General features: G+C 39.6%; 1 protein-coding gene across 1 annotated transcript in view; it reads left to right on the forward strand.

The window, feature by feature from the left end:
- LOC136678427 (NLR family CARD domain-containing protein 3-like) overlaps window positions 1-19,591 on the forward strand; it is a 38,425-nt gene that overhangs the window by 514 nt on the left and 18,320 nt on the right. Inside the window, exons 2-7 of the mRNA XM_066656483.1 lie at window positions 5,566-5,688; window positions 6,786-6,899; window positions 8,182-8,295; window positions 11,877-12,291; window positions 12,376-13,919; window positions 14,115-14,288. Of these exons, the coding sequence (XP_066512580.1) occupies window positions 5,636-5,688; window positions 6,786-6,899; window positions 8,182-8,295; window positions 11,877-12,291; window positions 12,376-13,919; window positions 14,115-14,288 (2,414 nt within the window). The 5' untranslated portion in view covers window positions 5,566-5,635. The remainder of the gene's footprint in view (window positions 1-5,565; window positions 5,689-6,785; window positions 6,900-8,181; window positions 8,296-11,876; window positions 12,292-12,375; window positions 13,920-14,114; window positions 14,289-19,591) is intronic.

Here is a 19,591-nt window from a genome sequence, read left to right on the forward strand (position 1 = left end):
GCAGTAAAACTACATAGTTGTTACAAGCTTGATATTCCTACTGTGGTAGTGCAGTATATAGATGTTCATATTAACTTTAACAGACATGAGCTCTTAAAGGAGCAATGTAGGATATTAACTGTATTTAGTCATTAAATGTCCAGGGTGTGATCATAGATTAAGGAAACAGTCAAAGCTCAAACACTGCTGCCTCTCACAGCACTGCAGTATATTCTCTTTGAGAAGTGCCCAGTCCGGAGCAGAGCTCCTATGATCCCGCCCTCTGTCCAATCATTTTACAGTCCACCGTGTGGCCAGGTCTACAAACAGTGTCTCACAGCCATGAAATGACCAAGTGAACAGAGTTAATGTTAGATTTTACCGGACCCAAAAAGCCCCGCTGCTCTTCTAAAAGTCTCCATGACCAGAGACGGAGTAAAATGAGAGGAAATATTGACCCTGTGTTTGAAAAGGTTAGGAAGTTTACATGTAACAGTAACTCAAGCCAGGCCTGGGTCGTGACGTTTGGCCCAGGTCCAGCTCACACCACACTTGTGCCAATGCTGTTACTGAGCCGTAAATGAATCCCAAAACGGACACAGATTCGGCCCAAATGTGTCTGCTGTCTGGGTCTGTGCTAGGTGTGGAGTTTTATTTAGGCTCCGCAGTGAGTTTGTGTCAGAAAGGACAGGCTGTTTCTGTAACTGAGTGAGAGTTTAAGTTTTGTGCTGATGGGTGGACACCTGGGTTTCAGCTTCATGAAGGATACAAGAGGTTTTAAACTGAGAAAAGCAGAACACTCAGTTACACCACATTACACTATGTGTTTGTACACTGACCCACAGATTAGATATAGAAAAGAGACTCTCTCTCTCTCTCTCTCTCTCTCTCTCACTGTCTCTTTCTCTCTCTCTCTCTCTCTCTCTCTCTCTCTCTCTCTCTCTCTCTCTCTCTCTCTCTCTCTCATTCACAGGGTATATCCAGAACTGTGGAACAGGATTATGTTACAGTCCAATGCATTCATATATTGTGTGTTGATCATTTCTTTATTAAACAGAAAGTGAACACATCCTCCACAGAGAACACACTTCTGTGAACTTTACTGAGCCACCACTGTTTATTTACTGGATTTAACACAATGGGTTAAAAATATAAAATATTAATTGTGGCCACATTATGCCTTTTTCCAGTCTGTTAAACTTTCCCATAGAGAAATGATTATGATAAGCACTGGGTGATGATCAGGAGGTTTCTTTCCACAGGTGAAAAATAAGAACGAGGAAACAAACTGAACCAAAAGTGACGTTGAGCTGAAGAAGATTTCAGAGGAAGACGTCGTTAAGATTATTTTCGTTAACGTTAATAATCGTTAAGATTAATTTTCTGTGGAAAATGGTCTCATTGTTTACATTAGAAATGTGTGTTTATTTGCCATTCCTTCTCTTAATTATGTTTTTCAGGTGTATTTACGGTAAGATATATTTTTAAAAATCATTAGAAACAGGAGCAGTGTGAGTTATCGTTTTGTTTTGGAGTACTCATATCTGACTGAAACTAATAAAACAGCTGCTCGGTTTAGTGGTAGCTCTTCTGGACTAGAAACAGACCTCTACTCAGAGACAAGGCCCCAGTCACGTCACAATGTCCTTGGATTACAGTAGCGCATTGTCAGCTGACCAAATATCAGTCATTTACATGTATTGTTTAAACATTATTTATTAGCTCTAGCTCTTTTTGTCTGTGCTTCAGGCGAGGAAACAGGAGTGACGCCATTTTGACATTTGTTTACAAATACCTAAACACGGCTGAGTATCTGGCAACAAATGGGTTAATTCTTATCAGAATAAAACACACTGGAGCTGCTGCAGAGAAATAGAGATACACCTGGGGTTTTAAAATGTTAACTGCTGTTAAATCTCTCATTAACTCCATGTTTTGGATTTAAGATGACGAAAGTCAAATAATAAATTGAGTCTAGGATTAAATCAACAACCACCACAAAGTAGTTTTTGAGAGTGAATATTTTAACACCAGATGACTTTTATAAAAAAAAAAAAAAAAACAGTGGTCTTCAGGCTTAGCCCTACTCCTACCTCAGGCAACAGGAACAGCACCACATTTCTCTCAGTGCACTCCACCACATCTCTGTCAGCTGCAACACCTGTGACTTTTGCCCAAACAAATGTGTGTATAATGTTATTTACAAAAGCTGAGGTTTTTGTCTGCCATCCACACAAGCATGTCGTTTTAGATCACTGAAAATGGAGGTTTAAAAAACGTTATCCATTGTGGAGATTGCTTTAAAACTGTCATTTAAAAATTGCCATTATCACTGTTCTCATGTGGTTTTCACAGAGGTTTTCTGAGACACTGATGTCACACAGTGTGATTGTCTTTGGCTTAAATGCAAATACCTCCTCACTCCCTCTATAGTGAAGTTCATTAGTCATTAAACTACAATATACATGCAGCTAGCACTGATTTCAGATTCCCACATATGAGTAAATATAAATGATGCTGTATTATAAACTTATAATGCAGTATTAAGACCTAGATTCAGTAATTTAATGACTTGTGTAGTGCACTACATGGAGTATAGAGTGATCTGGGTTTAAACCTCAGGGTTTCTCTCATGTGTCGTGGTGTTTTGATGCCTCTCTATAATAGATACTACGGCCCCCTACTGGACTGACATGATAATGCAACTGTTTTCATATTTGTCTGGATGCGTATATTTTCAAAAACAGAGAGAGGAAAATTGACATTTTTAAACATAAAGGGACCTGTGAGCACAGAGCCTTAGACATCACACACACTACAGGTATCACACACAAACTCAGACACATCACAAACAGAATCTGACAGCTCACACAGACTCGCAGACACATCACACACTTCACATGCAGCATCAGACCCATCACACAGACCCTGTTAATTACCACCACTGAAAAACTCAAAACATTAGAGTCTAATCATGCATCCCCTGACTCCATTTTGTTTTTCTTGCGTACAGAGAGTGTGTTTTTTAATCCAGCGTCTCATCATGCAGCAGGCGCCCAACACACAAAGAGACAGTTGGTAAAGTGCAGATTTTTTTTAAAAACTTACAACATTGAAATAGATATGGATTGTGCTAGTGATAATTAAAAAGACTAAAAACTAAATGTACAAAAGACAGGAGGTAACAACTAACATTAACCTCCTCGATTTTAACATCAGTATTTTTTATTTAGCTTTGCACACATTGGAAATACATACATCTAGTGCATACAAAATCTAGTGCACAGAGACATATCTGACCACATACTACAACCTTTATTTTGTAACTGGGGTTGTTTAGTTTTGTAGCATTTTGTGCTAACCATGTGTGCTGAACTATGTTTAACAAACTGTACTGGACTCTGGCCTTCAATCACTTTCCCACCGGTTTACAGCACTGTTACATTATGTGGCGGATCAGATTTACTTGTGCAATTATTAAAAGATGATAATCAGTGTTTTTACCTCAGCTGTGAGTGGTTTTAATGTTATGGTTGATCAGTTTATAACATACCAAATAAATAAACACTCTCTTTGTATCTCACTCGCTTTACACACACATAACGTTACACACAATATTCATCATCTGTGCCTTGCTCCTCCACTCTGTCTCTCTCTGGGAGAAATCATTTCATTAGCTCTGTTTATAATTGTTTTGTAGCAGTAGCAGCATTCACTGGACTGACTTATGTTACGTTTTTCTGCCACTGTCTTGAAAGTAAATGATGTTTCACGTGCTAGTGGCATGTACCGGTCTCGTGTGGAATATGTGAAATTTACCACTCGTAATCCCCTTCTCAGGACATTAGCAGGATTTGATTGAAAATTAATGCTGATTATGATTATGTACATAACATTTATTAATGATGATTTTACTGGGGAAATACATTTTGAAGTTTTACATATATTTTTGTTTTTTATGTATTATATTATATCATGTGTATAATAGGCACCTATTTCCAAGCTGCCTTTTATTTCAAAGATCTTGGAGAAAGTTGTTTATGCTCAACTGAAATTATTTTTGGATGAGCATAATATTCTGGAGGTTTTTCAGTCTGGTTTTAAAACCTTGCATAGTACAGAGTCAGCGTTGCTCAGGGTTTTTAATGACATTCTCCTGGCCAATGATTCTGGGGACCATGCAATTCTTGTCCTGCTGGATCTAACTGCTGCTTTTGACACAGTGGATCACAACATTTTAGTTTCCCGCTTGCAGCATCTAGTCGGCATTTGTGGTAGTGCTTTGGACTGGTTTAGGTCCTATCTGACGGACAGAACTTTGTGTGTTAGTTTTGCTGGCTCAGAATCCTCCTCAGCTCCCTTATCATATGGAGTTCCACAGGGCTCAATCTTAGGACCCCTCCTTTTCTCACTTTATCTGCTCCCATTGGGCTCTATCTTGAGAAAACATGGCATTGCATTTCACTGTTACGCTGACGACAGCCAGATATATGTCCCTTTAAAGAAGAAAGATGCTTTCTCGATTAAACCACTGTTGTTATGTCTCAATGACATTAAAGACTGGATGGCTTTAAATTTTTTGCATTTTAACGAAAACAAAACAGAAGTGATGGTGTTTGGTCCCAGTGGTCCCTGTGAAGCCCCTCCAGTTGATTTGGGCCCCTTGACTTTGTATGTGAAGCCAACTATCTTAAATTTGGGTTTTAAGATGGACAGTGATTTTAAATTGGACCGCCAAATAGGCACAGTAGTCAGGTCCAGCTTTTTCCACCTGAGGCAGCTGGCAAAGGTGAAGCCAATTCTCTCATACGAGCATTTTCAAACAGTAATCCATGCCTTCATCACATCCCGGTTGGATTACTGCAATGCACTGTATTTTGGAGTCAGCCAGTCCTCCCTCAGACGTCTCCAATTGATGCAAAATGCTGCTGCCCGACTCTTAACGGGATCACGTAAGAGGGAACATATAACTCCCATTCTGGCCTCTCTCCACTGGTTGCCTGTGCATTTTAGAGTACATTTTAAGATTCTCTTATTTGCTTTTAAATCTTTAAATGGACTCGCCCCACCTTACCTCACTGAGCTGCTACACCCCCACGTCTCTGCTCGGTGCCTCAGGTCAGCTGATCAGCTGCTCCTGGAGGTGCCGAGGTCAAAACGTAAGCTCCGAGGAGATAGAGCTTTTTCAAATGCTGCGCCAAAACTGTGGAATAGCCTGCCATTACAGATTAGGCAGGCTTCTTCACTTTCAGTTTTTAAAACTTATCCTAAAACCCATTTTTTATTCCTTGGCTTTCAACTCAGCATGAGAAGTTTGTTTTGTTTTATTAATTTTATTAATGTTGTTTTTATTTAAGTTATTTATTTTTCCTTATTGGTTATTTTATTTTGTTTTAGTTTGTTTTATAAACATCTTTTGTACAGCACTTTGTTTTAACTGTTGGTGTTTTTTAAAGTGCTCTATAAATAAAGTTGAGTTGAGTTGAGTTGAGATATTTTAAATGTAATTTTGTTTTTTATTTATGTACTAAGCCTTATAGATTGATATTATTATTGTCATCAATTTTAATATAACTTGTGTTTCAGAGTAATGGTTTCATAGATCAGAAAGCAGTGTGTTCAGGGTCTAGCGGTGTCTGTGAAGTGGGAAAACTTCATGATGGAGCTGCATTGTAAAACAAACGTCAGCGGTGGAACACCTGACTCCAAGTTAGTTACCATCTAATGATAATTTAAAGGGGTTCAAGTTATTTTATCACAAATAGTAGCAAACCTTATCTATTAAAGCTATAATTACTTTTACATTTACTATAAAGTGCAAATCACATGAAGTGAAGAATCAAATTTCTTTGCAGTCACCAAATGAACCAGGTTATTATTCACAGAGTCATCCCACCTTACAGGGACAGCCACGTGTAAAATAGATCTCTGTATCTCTGATAGGATCTCTGAAATATCCAGACCACTAGGTACTGTGAGTAAGACTGGCCTGTGTGATCATACAGACTACATTTTTAAAGCAAATGCACAAATATAAATAGGGCTCATGACCTGAAACACTTAGCAAACTGATCACTTTCACTCTCTATTTAATCCGTCAGAATGAGCGACCTGCAGCAGTCTGAGGAGATTCTACACATATATAATATTTTGTGTCTTATAAAGACATAGACCTAGACAAAGTACACAGTGGTCTTTGCTCTGACTTCACAAGGATAAAATAATATTATGGTCATCATATATTCACTTTAATCTACCAACTAGTATTGTGTATAAACAGCAGTTAATAAACACAGACTATGTACAGCTCAGTCAGCTTAGACTCTATCATCAGTTCTCACTCCTGTATCATGTAAATGAAACAGAACAAATATTTAAGAACCATGTTCCATGCATGTGTTCCATGTGATGTGAGAACCTCATTTCTGAATTGGAGTCACTGTCACTGCTCATTCACATGAAGTTGTGCTGAGCTAAACTCCGTCATGCTTGTCTTACCGCTTGGTGTCACTCGCTCTCATACACAGTTAATGACTTTCAGTGGCTTTGTCCCTGCATCAGTAAAAAAACATTTACATTGTACATTAAACATTTCTATTCCTTCAGAAATCAATAATCAGTATCTGTTTTCAGGCTTGTGTCAGAAATCTCTCTCTGGACGTCACAAAATCATCAAAAACATTATCAGGAAAAATACTGATCTCAAAACTGCTCCTTTAGATTAATTTACCAAAGCTATAACACAAAACAAACTTCACCAAATTTCCACACTGAGCTCTTTCTCTTTTCTCCACTTTCTATTTCAGAGAGCAGATGTTCAGAGCAGAACCTCCAGAGCCCAGTGGTGTGTCTGTGGAGAGCAGCATCTCAATGCCTGAACCTTCTAGTTTCAGTAATGAAAGACACTGTACTGATGTGAGGTGAGACACAAAACCAGCAGCACATCTTCACCTCTGACTGTGGTCTGCGCTGATGCTTTGTGAAACACAAACTCCATACAGTGGTTGTTACTGAAAAGTGTCATCACGTTCATAGTATTTTTAGGGACGGGGAAATCAACTGAAATCTTGTGTGTGCACATTCTGATAGAAAGTACATTTCAAGTTCAACAGGCTTTATTGTCATTTCAGTTGTATACCAGTACATAGTGAAACAAAGCAACATTCCTCCAGTCAGAGCATTACTTTGCTAATATACTTTACAAATGTAAATCCCATCGAATTTAACTTGAGCTATTTACCATTCTCTCTTCTGTATCCATTGTTTTGAAATTAAAAGCCCCCTGCAGACTTTTGTAATTGGGATTTCTTGGCATTTAACTTTGCAAGCAGTGGCAGCAGCTAATTTGCAGTGGTGGGCGGCTGCTTCAAAATGAATGTGGTGGAAATACTGTGTTTATTCTTATTGCTTAATGTGTCTCACTCATATTAACAGATAAAATTATTTATTTATTCATTTATTTTCATGTCCCACAAGCTTTAGGTTTAGAATTAGAATCATTTTATTGGCCACTGTGCATGCACACAGATCATTAGTTCTCCACATTTAACCCCATCCGTGCAGTGAAACATACATTTACACACACACTGGGGTAGGACCTTTGTTTTTCCTAATTGTATGTTACCCCTAGTTAATGTCATGACAAATGGTAATTTCAGTTTGGAAATCTATGCTGAAGAAGTTTCCTTTCATTCATTCCTTCATTTTCTGTAATGGCTTCATTCAGTTCAGGGTTGCAGTGGGTCAGGAGCCTACCCAGAATCACTGGGCGCAGAGCAGGAACACACCCTGATCAGAGGGCCTGTCCATGACAGTGCATCACACACTCGCACATTCACACTCATAGACATTTTTATACAGCACCAGAGCAACTGGAGGAAACCTTCGCAGACACTTAGAGAACACTTTGCACTCCTCACAGTGACCTGAGGTGGGACTTGAACCCACAAACCCATGACCCTGGAACTGTGTGACAGCGACACTACCTGCTATACATTCTCAGTCTTTCTGAAGATCAGTGACTAAGATGTGTTATCAGGCTTAACAGCTGTGTGACAGAAATCTCTCTGTGGATGTCAAAAAATCTAAACAGCTGCATCAGGAAAAACACTGATCTCCATAGAAAAATCCCCAAATGTCAGTTGTATCTTTCAATAGATATTCACACTGGACTCGTTCTCATTTATCCACTTTCTATTTCAGAGAGCAGATGTTCAGAGCAAAACCTCCAGAACCCAGTGGTGTGTCTATGAAGAGCTACATCTCAATGCCTGAACCTCTTAGTTTCAGTAATGAAAGACACTGTACTGATGTCAGGTGAGACACAAAACCAGCAGCACATCTTCACCTCTGACTGTGGTCTGCACTGATGCTTTGTGAAACACAAACTCCATACAGTGGTTGTTATTGAAAAGTGTCATCACATTCATAGTATTTGTAGGGGCGGGGAAATCAACTGAAATTTTGTGTGTGCACATTCTGATAGAAAGTACATTTCAAGTTCAACAGGCTTTATTGTCATTTCAGTTATTTACCAGTACATAGTGAAACGAAGCAACATTCCTCCAATCAGAGCTCTGAATCGCAGGTCGTGTTTAAAGGGCTTTACAGTACTTTGCTAATATACTTTACAAATGTAAATCCCATCAAATTTAACTTGAGCTACTTTACCATTTTCTCTTCTGTATCCATTGTTTTGAAATTAAAAGCCCCCTGCAGACATTTGTAATTGGGATTTCTTGACATTTAACTGTGGAAGCAGCGGCAGCAGCCAGTTTGCAGTGGTGGGCCACTGCTTCAAAATGAAGTGCCAAAGAAAAGAACAAAACAACTTGCCTGCCTATCCTACTAACTTCCCTAAGAAGAAGAAAAAATACATGAGTGGCACTCGCCCCTTACCTAGTGTATACAACAGTTTACCATCAGTACTGTTGGGTGTTTTACTAGCCTGTCCACACTGAGATAGTGAACAACTGAAGGTTAGCACATAGTCACATTTGCTTACATAACAACTTTAACTCCACAAGGAAAAACAAGTAGCTTAGCCACAAACAAGCAAGTTAGCCACAAACAAGCAAGTTAGCCACAAACAAAAACACCATGGCCTCTTCTCCCCAGCTCTCTCCTTTCTTCCAGCATGGGCCAAATTAAACAAGAAGACCCGCCTTCACTCCAGAAACAGCTCCTTTCATTGGTCAGATACAGGGGTTGCTGTTGATCACCTGTAATAGGACAGGATTAAGACAGCAAGGAAAAAGGGGTGTGGAGAGAAAAAAAACCAGACAGCCTTTCTGGCATGTAACAGTGGTTATCTCAGATAGTGTGTAAAATTAGTCCATGTGAATTGCATAGATAGATAGTGTATGTTTAAATTGCAGTTAAGAGGGTTTATTTACCACTCATGTTTGTTTTTATTAATGAAGGTCTGATTGATAAATATAGACACTGTTTTATGGAGAGAGATTAGTCTCAAAATACTTTACAAATGCGTAAATGTTAATCCACAAATTAAACACAAGTCACAAATACAGGTGCTGGTCATAAAATTAGAATATCATGAAAAAGTAGATTTATTTCAGTAATTCCATTCAAAAAGTGAAACTTGTATATTGTCATTCATTACGCACAGACTGATATATCTCAAGTGTTTATTTCTTTTAATTTGATGATTATAAGTGACAACTAATGAAAACCCCAAATTCAGTATCTCAGAAAATTAGAATATTACTTGAAACCAATACAAAAAAAGGATTTTTAGAAACGCTGGGCGACTGAAAAGTATGAGCATGTACCGCACTCAATACTTAGTTGGTGCTCCTTTTGCCTGAATTACTGCAGAAATGCGGCATTGATCAGTCTGTGACACTGCTCAGGTGTTATATGAGAGCCCAGGTTGCTCTGATAGTGGTCTTCAGCTTTCTGAATTGTTGGGTCTGGCCTATTGCATCTTCCTCTTCACAATACCCCATAGATTTTCAGTAGGGTTAAGGTCAGGTGAGTTTGCTGGCCAATTAAGAACAGGGAAACCATGGCCCTTAAACCATGTACTGGTATCTTTGGCACTGTGTGGAAAATGAAATCAGCGTCTTCATAAAGTCAGTCAGCAGCAGGAAGTGTGAAGTGCTCTAAAATTTCCTGGTAGACAGCTGCTTTGACCTTGGACCTCAGAAAACACAGTGGACCAACACCAGCAGATGACATCACCCCAACCGTCACTGACTATGGAAACTTTACACGGGACCTGAAGAAACCTGGATTCTGTGCCTCTCCTGTCTTCCTCCAGACTCTGGCACCTTAATTTCCAAATTAAATGCAGAAGTTACTTTCATCTGAAAACAAGACTTTTGACACTGAGCAACAGTCCAGTATTTTTCTCCTTGGCCCAGGTGAGACACTTCTGGCCTTGTCACAGGGTCATGAGTGGCTTGACACAAGGACTGTGACAATTGTGGCCCATGTCCTGGATATGTTTGTGTGTGGTGGCTCTTGAAGCACTGACTCAGGCAGCAGCCCACTCCTGTCCCCCAAATTTTTGAATGGCCTTTCCTTGAAAATCCTTTCAGGGTTGTGGTTATCCCTGCTACTTGTGCATCCCTGTTCCTTCCACTCAACTTTCCATTAATATGCTTGGATACAGCAGGAGGGTGTCAGTGACTGCGTTCTGGACATCTGTTAGGTCAGTACTCCCCATGATTGTGTAGCCTCCTGAACCAGACTAAGGGACTGTTTTATCCATAATCATCAACATTAAAAGAAATAAATGCTTGAAATATATCATGCTGTTTGTAATTAATTGAAATGAAACTTTATGATGATATTCTAATTTATTGAGATGCACCTTTATTTTAGTTTCACATAAAGTTATGATATACCTATTTAAAAAAAAAATGTACAAACTGCAGACTGTGAGACACAGAGTGTGATGTATTCATTTGTGAACAGTGAAACATATCTGTGACTTGTGTTTAATTTGTGGATTAACATTTACGCATTTGCCAAGTATTTTGAGACTAATCTCTCCATACGGGACAGCTCAGTCATCGTAGATTTTACTGTGATTGGTTTTCCATTTAAATCATATGAATGAAGAACTACCTCATTTCTTATTTGCAGTTGCTGCCCTAGTCACTTCGCATTTGCATAGGATTTATGTATTAATCATATATAAGAGGTTTTTTATTACCATTCATGTGAATGACTGGTTAATTACATATACAATGTTTACATGTCAAATATCACTTTGTAATTTTTCCACTAATTCCCAGTCCCTGATCTCATGGTTTTATCAAATGCTTGACAGTGTTTAGAATGTTTAGAAGATTCTAATAGATACATTCCGCTCAAATCCTGAATTGTTAATTTACCTATAAAATATGCTTTTATTTTACCAGTATAAATCTAATATTTTGTCTAAGAAATGTATTTTGAAAAAACTAAATGTGCATTAGGAATGAGGAATTAAATTTAATTCTCCAGATACCCACTGGTGGGAGGACAACAGATACATACAGGTCACCTCCATTGTAGCAGTGACATTTTCCAATTATAGATTTTCAGAGTGTGTTTATCCATGAGACATTTGTATGGTGCGTGATTATAGATTTGCCCATTGCATTATTAATTAAATATTTATTATAGAAATTAATAACATTAATAAATACATGTTCAGGGTTTTGAGTGTGAAAATGGTACTAGTGAACTGGACATTAGAAAAGTGTCACTTTGAATAGACATTTACCATCAGTCTGTTTAAAAGTGAAACTATTACTTCCTCTTTTTTGTTGCAGTTAGATTTCATTTATGATTCTGACGTTCACCTGACATCCATTTACACCCTTACATTCTCTCTCTCTCTCTCTCTCTCTCTCTCTCTCTCTCTCTCTCTCTCTCTCTCTCAGGGATGTGCTACTCCAGGATGGTTCCAGGTGTGGAGTGTGTGAGCAGATTCAGACAGATCCAGTCTCTATCACCTGTGGACACTTATTTTGTAGACAGTGCATCAGGAGCCTTAGGGACCAGTCTGTCCACTCAGGAGACTTGACCTGTCCCTGCTGCAGAAGGAGGTTTAAAACAGGCTCTGTTCAGTTTCCACACACGGAGGAGTCCATGGAGCTGGATGAATACAAACCAGTGGATGACGTCCTGCTCAGTGTCTCAGAGAGAAACAAAATCAGCCTGAAGAACAAGTACGAGAGCTTATTTGAGGGATTTAAAACACAAGAGAATAAAATCCTCCTGAACAGGGTTTACACTCAGCTCTACATCATCGAGGGAGAGAGGGAAGGAGTGAATGAGGAACATGAGGTTTTACAGATTGAAAAAACTAGGAAACATCAAGATGAAATAAGATCAATTAGCTGCAATGACATTTTTGTGCTTGATGGAAATGAAAGAGACAAAAAAGCCAAAAATCTCAGAAGCGTTCTGACTAAAGGCATTGCTGGCATTGGAAAAACTGTCTCTGTGCAGAAGTTCATTCTGGACTGGGCTGAAGGAAAAGCCAATCAGGATATAGAGTTCATGTTTGTGCTTCCATTCCGAGAGCTGAACCTAATTAAAGACAAACAGCACAGTCTTCATGGACTTCTGTGTGCCCTCCATCCTGAGCTACAAGGTCTGGACACAAAGGAATATGACGTGTGTAAAACTGTGTTCATATTTGACGGCCTCGATGAAAGCAGAACTCCACTGAAGTTCTCAAAGTGTGAGAAAGTGTCAGACGTGACCAAGGTGTCTTCAGTGGACGTGTTGATGACAAACCTCATCAAAGGCGACCTGCTTCCCTCTGCTCACATCTGGATAACCTCCAGACCAGCAGCAGCCAATCAGATCCCCTCTCAGTACATCAGCCGTGTGACAGAAATTCAGGGATTCAATAATCCACAGAAGGAGGAGTACTTCAGGAAGAGGATTAGTGACCAACACCAAGCCGACAGTGTCATCTCCCACATTAAGACAACGAGGAGTCTCCACATCATGTGCCACATTCCAGTCTTCTGCTGGATCTCAGCAACTGTGCTTCAGCAAATCATGAAACAAGGTACCACAGAAATCCCTAAAACTCTGACTGCAATGTACTCACACTTCCTGTGCACTCAGACAATCATGAGGAAGGAGAAGTATGAGGAGAAAGATGAGAGAGGAACTCTACAGGAACTCCTGAGATCCAACAGGAACATGTTTCTGAAACTGTCTGAACTGGCTTTCAAACAGCTGATGAAGGGCAATGTGATGTTCTATGAAGACGACCTGAGAGAGTGTGGGATTGATGTCACTGAGGCCTCAGTGTACTCTGGGATTTGCACTGAGATCTTTAGGGAGGAGTCTGTGCTTTACCAGAGGAAGGTTTACTGCTTTGTGCATCTGAGCTTTCAGGAGTTCCTGGCTGCTTTCTATGTGTTTCACTGCTGTGTGAACAACAACATAGAGGAACTGAAGTTTCTGAAGCTCAAAACCAGGAAGTCTTATAGGGTTTCACTAGACGAGCTGCTGAAGGGAGCTGTGCGTACAGCTTTAAAGAGTAAGACTGGACACCTGGATCTGTTTCTCCGTTTTCTTTTGGGCATCTCACTGGAGTCCAATCAACAACTCCTGCAGGACCTACTGACACACACAGTGAGCAGCTCTTGGAGCATCAGGAGAACAGTTCAGTACATCAAACGCATAATACAATCAGAGGATCTTCCTTCTGACAGATCTATCAACCTGTTCCTCTGTCTCACTGAAATGAATGACTTATCTTTATCAAGTAAAATCCAAGAGTATCTCAAATCCAAGGATCAGTCAAATGAGAGACTGTCTGCTGATGAGTGTTTAGCGTTAGCCTACATGCTCGTGAACTCAGACGAGGTGCTGGATGAACTGGACTTGAGGAAGTACAACACCACTGAGCAGGGTTATTGGAGAATGATCCCAGCTGTGAGCAACTGCAGAAAGGCCACGTGAGTGTTGTGTCTCAGTGAATTTATTTAAATATTGTAGTGCTGATGCTGAATGAAACAAATTTCCAAATTGGTTTTGAGGCCGTGTCTAAGAAGTTGTTGAACAGAATTAAGATGTTATCATAAGGGATGATCAGTGAAGGTGTAATATGATAAATCTAAAAATCTTAGCACTGTGTTTATTTCTCCTTACAGATTGACTCACATTAATCAGTCCTTGAATTCCTATGAAAGTCTCTGCTCTGTTCTGAAATCACCAAACTCACCCCTGAAAGAGCTGGACCTCAGTCACACTGACCTGCAGGATTCAGGAGTGAAGCTGATCTCTGAGGCACTAAAGAGTTCACACTGTAAACTGGAGACACTCAGGTGAGAGTTGTGTTATTGTGAGTTGAATGTCCATGTGGATAATGTGTGTGTTCTCCTGCTCCAGTTGGCTGCAGTTACCCTCACAAAGTTTAGTTTGGAGTGAAATTCCATGTGGAAATAGAGTGTAAATAGCACTAAAATATTCAGAATAACATTCAGAACAAATGTTCAGATTGAGCTCATAATGTACACAGCCCTGAATAATTAATATTGGAGAAATACTGATGTATGAAAATCTCATAATTCCTGATTCACATGAGTCTGAATTTCACATTCTCTATTTTAACTTCACTTTCTCCTGTATTTACTTTACCTTGCAGACTCACAGACTGTAAATTCACCCTGAATTCCTATGAAAGTCTCTGCTCTGCTCTGAACTCACCAAATTCACCCCTGAAAGAGCCGGACCTCAGTCAGACTGACCTGCAGGATTCAGGAGTGAAGCTGGTCTCTGAGGGATGGAGGAGTTCACACTGTACACTGGAGATAATCAGGTGAGATTTCTGTGTGTTCCTGAGTAGAAAAGGTTTGTAGAAACAGTAAGATTTGCTCTAGTTTTACACAGAACATTTAATAAAGGTTGGTCTGTGATTTGGACAGAAGTGATGTAAATGTTTCTGATATTCAACATTCAAAGCTCCCATAGTTTTCCATTGAATGGTGCAGAGGATGGCTCTGAGATTGTTTACGTTACAAGGTTTTAAACCAGTCACCTCAGTGTGTTTATTAGGAACATTTGGTGGTTCATCTTTGAGGTAAAGTCTTAGTTTTAATATTTCAGGTGTTATAAATGGACAGCTGTGGTGTAGTGGTCAGAGAAGAGGGTTTGGAGCTGGAAGGTCTCTGATTCAATCCCCACGACCCACAGGAATAATTGGGGGTGGGGGGAGTGAAGGAAAAGCACTGTCTTCCTTCAGTCCACGGCTGAGGGGCCCCTGAGCAAGGCACCAACCCCCAACTGCTCCCCAGGCTCTGAGGATGTCTGCCCCTAGTGCACTAGTGTGTGTGTGAGAGTGAGTGTGTGTGTGTGTATATGTGTGAGTGAGAGAGAGAGAGTGTGATATTCCTGCCTTGCTCCGAGTGATTTTTTATTAAGACTCCGGTCCCACCGTGACCCTGATCAGGATGAAGCTGTAACTGACATTTAACAAAGGAATTTATTGCTTCATTCACTGGTTATTTTGGTGACATTTAGAGCAGTCTGTAGTTATTTTCCATTGAGACTAGTCCTCAACACTGTCTTCATCTGACTGTAACTCTCTCTTCCCCCGTTTCTGCCTCCTGAAGTGAGAGGGAGTTTAAAGAGAGTTTAATTTTGGGGGTGAAAGTTCATGTGGAGAAGAGAATACAAACAGTGCTGAAAATATTCAGAACAATATTCAGAAAAAATGTTCAGACTGAGTCTGTTATTAATGCCCCTCTGAATAATGGAAATAATGGAAAGTATTATTTTACTCATTAATCTCATTAAACTGAGTCTGAGCCTGAAATCCACATTCTGTTTGAACTGTGCTGTATTTACTTTGCTTTGCAGACTGAATGTGTATAAACTCACCATGAACTCCTGTGAAGTTCACTTCTCTGCTCTGAAATCACCAAACTCCTCCCTGAAAGAGCTGGACCTCAGTAACACTGAGCTGCGGGAATCAGAAGTGAAGCTGATCTCTGACGGACTGAAGAGTTCAAACAGTAAAGTGGAGATACTCAGGTAAGACAAGCTTTTTATCTTTTAATTTCTGACAAAATGTTTGAAAGTGTTTGAAATATCAGATTGTGGAGGTCTGACGGCGTGGCTCTGCTGCTTCAGCTTCATGATTCACTTTATATTTTTCACACAGCACATGTTCACTATGTTCTTATTCTTATTTCATATTTTATGGGGCATTTTATTGAATGTGTCTCATCAAACCACATTCTCCAACACTATTTACTGTGATCTTCCACATTGATCTGGATTTATGGAGCTGTCAGTTCAGGAACGAGACGAAGGGACTGAAGCACATGCAGAGATGGAGATTTATTAAACAAGTAACGGGGACAAGAAATAAACAAAGGGAGCACAAATGACACAGACACAAAATGAAGGACAAACCAGGGACAGAGAGGAGCTTATGAAGGAAAACACGATAGGAAACACCTGTGAACGCTCAGGACTCACAGGTGCAGGGCGTGGCTAGGAAACGAGCGGAAAAGACACATGGCAAGAAAAACAGAACTGAACTCGTGATCAAAACATGACAAAGGACATAAACACAGGAGAACAGTCACAGATTATAACAGGAGCTCACTTAGTGCCTGAAAAGAGTAAATAAATGAGGTGTTGTGTAAATGTTCTCCCACTGTTTACAAAAACAAACCTTTAGAAACAGTGTGTTTTTTAAATGATATACATTTCTTTCAAAACAATATGGAGCTGTTTTCTGAAACATTTCACTTGAGAATAAACTGGTTTTACAAATACAAATATAAATGTTAGTAAAGAATTGATGTATTTCCTGAAGAATTTCTCCAGATTAAATCAGTTCAGTGGCTGAGTTTCTCTGCTCTTCACAGCAGCAGGTGTCTATAGTTTGTTCTTCTCTACAATAAGTTGGAATAAAGTTTTTTGCTTTGTTTTTCTCGTACATTTAAGAAAATCATCATTGAGTGTGATCATAAATGTCAGTGTGAATCCTAAATCATAAAAGACCTCATAAATGTCAAATGGGTGAGTGAGTGAAGACCTGTGATGCACTGGGGCCCTGTCCAGGGAGTGTTCCTCTTGCAGCCAGTGATTCTGGGGAGGATTCAGACCCACGTGACCCTGAACAGGACGAAGCACTTACAGAAAATGAATGAATGTTCAGATTGAGCTCATTGTTTGTGTCTCTTAATAACGTTTATAACACACAGACACCAAGTTTATAACAGTAGTGTTTTCCACACGTCATAATCCTTGATTCCTGTGAGGGTGAGTTTCACATTCTCTGTTTTAACTCTACACTGTGTTTACTTCTCCTTACAGATTGCCTCGCTTTAATCGGTCCTTGAATTCCTATCAATGTCTCTGCTCTGTTCTGAAATCACCAAACTCACCCCTGAAAGAGCTGGACCTCAGTCACACTGAGCTGCAGGATTCAGGAGTGAAGCTGATCTCTGAGGCACTAAAGAGTTCACACTGTAAACTGGAGACACTCAGGTCAGTTCTGTCAGTTCAGACTGGATTTTTTATGCTTCACCAACATTAAATTTATACATCTTTAACATTTTCTTTAGAGGATACAGTGTTGTGCCCCACACTCTTTTGTAAGATGTATCTAGAGGTATCAAGGGATGGGTGTAACATGGAATGTGTGGTGTAATGTGGAAGTGAGGGAATAACAGAATGCTCTTTTCAGCTTTTATCTAAAGCGAAGTACAAGGTACACTAAAGCAGCAGTAGTGGTATGATAATGGTTTAAGAATACAACAATGCAAATGTAGTTGTAGCAGTGATATGAGAAGTAGAAGACAATGAAAAATCTCAAATGCTATCACCATCCTACTAATACTGGGTGGACTGTGGATGGTGCCAAAGAAAAGAAAAGGTGCCTGTACTTGCCTGTCCACACCAGTAGTGGTGGTAGAGAGATTTAACAAGAGAAGAGCAATCCACAGATTTAAAATGGCTAAAGTGAAGCTAGGCTAAAGTAAAGTTAGCAGCACGACAACTAAACCTCAAACTCAAACTAGTGACAGAAACAACAATCTCAATTTGAGCTAGCAGCAAAGATCATCAAACAAACCAGTAGCAACATCTGTAAACATAAGCTAGCAGCAACAAGCCTCAGACCATAAGTTAGCAGCATTCAAGTATCACAGGTAAAAAGCTCCTCCCCCTCATTGTTCCACTTGGTGGGCTTTATATCCAAGAGGTCCTGCCTCGTCCAGGTGAACAGCTCGTCTTATAGGAGGATTAGGACAGCAGTCTTGGGCAACAGCTCCCCATTGGCTGAACAGGTAATAAACTAGAGAGAGAGAGAGGAAGTGAAAGAAAATAGAGGGAGAAAACAAAACAAACAGTGTCTCTCTGGTACGTAACATACAATATGAAATATTAAGATGAAGTCAGGAGCGGCGCTGTGAGCAGAGCACAGTATGGCCCTGTACAATATGTAGACTTTTAAAAATTTTAAATATCGATATAAGTGATATAGCCTCAGTCCATGCCTCTGTTCTATCTTGATATATTTTAAAATATCAATATATCGCCCAGCCCTGATTATTTAATACATATTAATGATCTTAAACGCTTTCATTTATTAAAAAGTTTTATTTTACTACAAATGTAACATTACAACATTCAGAAGAAACCACAAAAAATCTGTAAAAATTTGCTTTTTGAAACAACAGTAACTTTCCAAGATTCTGATTTTGTATGAAATAAATAACGTAGCAGAAAGTGTAGTGTGTGAATATAAACAGCAAACGTAAGGAAGTATACAAAAAGTAACATTACAGCTTTATGGTAAATAATAAAACAATAAATAAATAAAAAACACAGAATAGTGTCTGTGCAGAGTCAGTGTAGTTTATCTGCTTTGGTTAGAGCTCGTTGGCTGTTGAACTCTTCTAAAGGACTTTCCTCATCCTCCACCTGGTGCTTCTGCTCGAGGAGGTGAAACAGATTAGTTGTGTTTCCTCCTTCTGTTGTTACAGGCTTCTTTCATTTCTTACATAACACCACGGTTTATTGTTCATCTGATATTTTGCAACAATCCACCTCCACACGACTGAAGTCAGTCCACCTTTTTGGAGCAGATTCCTCCGCCTCAGAGCCACTTTCCACCGTACTTCACTGTGTCTAAGTGACTCTGCCCGACAGTGCAAACTGAATTTTAACACCGTCATCAATCAATCAATCAATCAAATTTTATTTATATAGCGCTTTTCACAACAAAAAGTCGTCACAAAGCAGCTTTACAGAGATCCGGGTCCAAGCCTCCTATGAGCAAGCCAGGGGCAACAGTGGCAAGGAAAAACTCCCTCAGCACACGAGGAAGAAACCTTGGAAGGAACCAAGACTCATACGGGGAACCCATCCTCCTCGGGTCGACACCGGAGAAACAACAGAGAACAGAAGTAAAAGTGAAATGATGACCGATGAAGGGGTTATAGTAATATAAATGTAGTATATTAGTGATGATGGAGAAGCAGAAAAGAAAATGATGAGGATGATGATATTAGTGATGTATGAGTCTGATGAAGGAGGAGGTGATCAGGGATTCTGTGTGAGTTAAAATTTAGGTGCAGAGTTAATCTGAGATAAAACAGCATGGCCAAGC

The sequence above is a fragment of the Hoplias malabaricus genome, chromosome 2 (assembly GCF_029633855.1).
Source record: "Hoplias malabaricus isolate fHopMal1 chromosome 2, fHopMal1.hap1, whole genome shotgun sequence".
Taxonomy (NCBI): Eukaryota; Metazoa; Chordata; class Actinopteri; order Characiformes; family Erythrinidae; genus Hoplias; species Hoplias malabaricus.